General features: G+C 42.4%; 1 protein-coding gene across 2 annotated transcripts; it reads left to right on the top strand.

Moving 5' to 3' along the window:
• Nucleotides 36-1,367, top strand: LOC109124710 (two-component response regulator ARR4-like). Of its 2 annotated transcripts, XM_010477608.2 has the most exons (6): nt 36-82; nt 183-391; nt 490-566; nt 655-732; nt 821-891; nt 983-1,358. In XM_010477608.2, the coding sequence occupies exons 2-6, from the start codon at nt 217-219 to the stop codon at nt 1,356-1,358; spliced, it is 777 nt and encodes a 258-aa protein (XP_010475910.1). In that variant the 5' UTR covers nt 36-82; nt 183-216. The 2 variants fall into 2 exon arrangements, with proteins under 2 accessions (XP_010475910.1, XP_010475909.1); XM_010477607.2 differs by lacking the exon at nt 36-82 and having other exon boundaries at nt 175-391; nt 983-1,367.

The following is a 1,383-nucleotide window of genomic DNA, read 5'->3' as shown; positions in this document are numbered from 1 at the left end:
AAAAGGAAAAAAAAAAAAGACAACACAGAAATATAAAAAACTGTCTAAAGAGAAGACACAAGAGGAAACAAAAGAAACAGATGTGAGCTCTTCTTCTTCTTCTCTCTCTCTCTTTTATTGTCATCGTCTCCTTACAGTTACAACTACTAGTACAATAGTATAAACTCGTCGTCTATGGGCAGAGACGGTGGCGTTTCTTGTTTACGGAGAGCAGAGATGAATATGATGAGCGTTGGAGGAATCGAATCTACACCAGCACCAGCACCAGCACCAGCACCAGCACCAGCACCAGCACCGTTGGATTTAGACGAAGTTCATGTCTTAGCCGTTGATGACAGTCTCGTTGATCGTATTGTCATCGAGAGATTGCTTCGTATCACCTCTTGCAAAGGTTCCTCTTCTCTCTTTCTTCCTTCATCTTTTATAATTATCCTCGCCGGAAAAGAAAAAAAAAAAATTAAAACTCGGATGGTTTGGTTTGGTTAACAGTAACGGCAGTAGATAGTGGATGGCGTGCTTTGGAATTTCTAGGGTTAGATAATGACAAAGCTTCTGCTCAACTCGATGTAAGTTTTTCTAACTAATAGAGAGATTGAGGACGAATACGACGAATTCGTGACTTATTTTTGAATTTTTTTATGGAAATGAAAACAGAGATTGAAGGTTGATTTGATCATAACTGATTACTGTATGCCTGGTATGACTGGTTACGAGCTTCTCAAGAAGATCAAGGTCTCTTTCTCTTCCCCCCCTCCCCCGCCCATTTTTTTTTTTAATTCTGAACAATGTGTAATTTTTTTATTCCGGTGATATGAAACAGGAATCGTCTAATTTTAGAGAAGTTCCGGTTGTAATCATGTCGTCCGAGAACGTATTGACAAGGATCGATCGGTGAGAGAGACAGAGACTCTTGTCGATACTTTTTTTAAGGAAACTGTTACATTTGATAAATAATTAATGGGATATGATGATGAATGAACAGATGCCTTGAGGAAGGTGCTCAAGATTTCTTACTGAAACCGGTGAAGCTCGCCGACGTCAAACGCCTCAGAAGTCACTTAGCTACTAAAGACGTTAAACTCTCCAACGGTAACAAACGGAAGCTTCCTGAAGATTCTGATTCCGTTATTATTACTCCGCCGTCGCCGTCGTTGACTATTTCGACTGAATCGTCTCCGCCGTTGACTATCTCGCCTGACTCGTCGGATTCTTCTTCTTCTTCTTCTCCGCCGTTATCTCCGGTGGAGATGTTTTCGTCCTCGCCAATTGATAACGATGAAGATGATGATGTGTTGACGTCGTCGCCGGAGGAATCGCCGATACGAAGGCAGAAGATGAGGAGTCCCGGATTAGATTAGACTGGGGCGGGGTGGGGGGGGGGGG

Source organism: Camelina sativa, chromosome 17, assembly GCF_000633955.1.
Source record: "Camelina sativa cultivar DH55 chromosome 17, Cs, whole genome shotgun sequence".
Lineage (NCBI taxonomy): Eukaryota > Viridiplantae > Streptophyta > Magnoliopsida > Brassicales > Brassicaceae > Camelina > Camelina sativa.
This window is presented reverse-complemented; position numbering and strand designations above follow the sequence as displayed.

Bases quoted from the DNA above. Each gene is read 5' to 3' on its own strand.
- LOC109124710 (XM_010477607.2), top strand. From the start codon at position 175: ATGGGCAGAGACGGTGGCGTTTCTTGTTTACGGAGAGCAGAGATGAAT. The intron at 392-489 runs GTTCCTCTTCTC...TTTGGTTAACAG, and splicing joins TCGTATCACCTCTTGCAAAG to TAACGGCAGTAGATAGTGGA. The intron at 567-654 runs GTAAGTTTTTCT...AAATGAAAACAG, and splicing joins AAGCTTCTGCTCAACTCGAT to AGATTGAAGGTTGATTTGAT.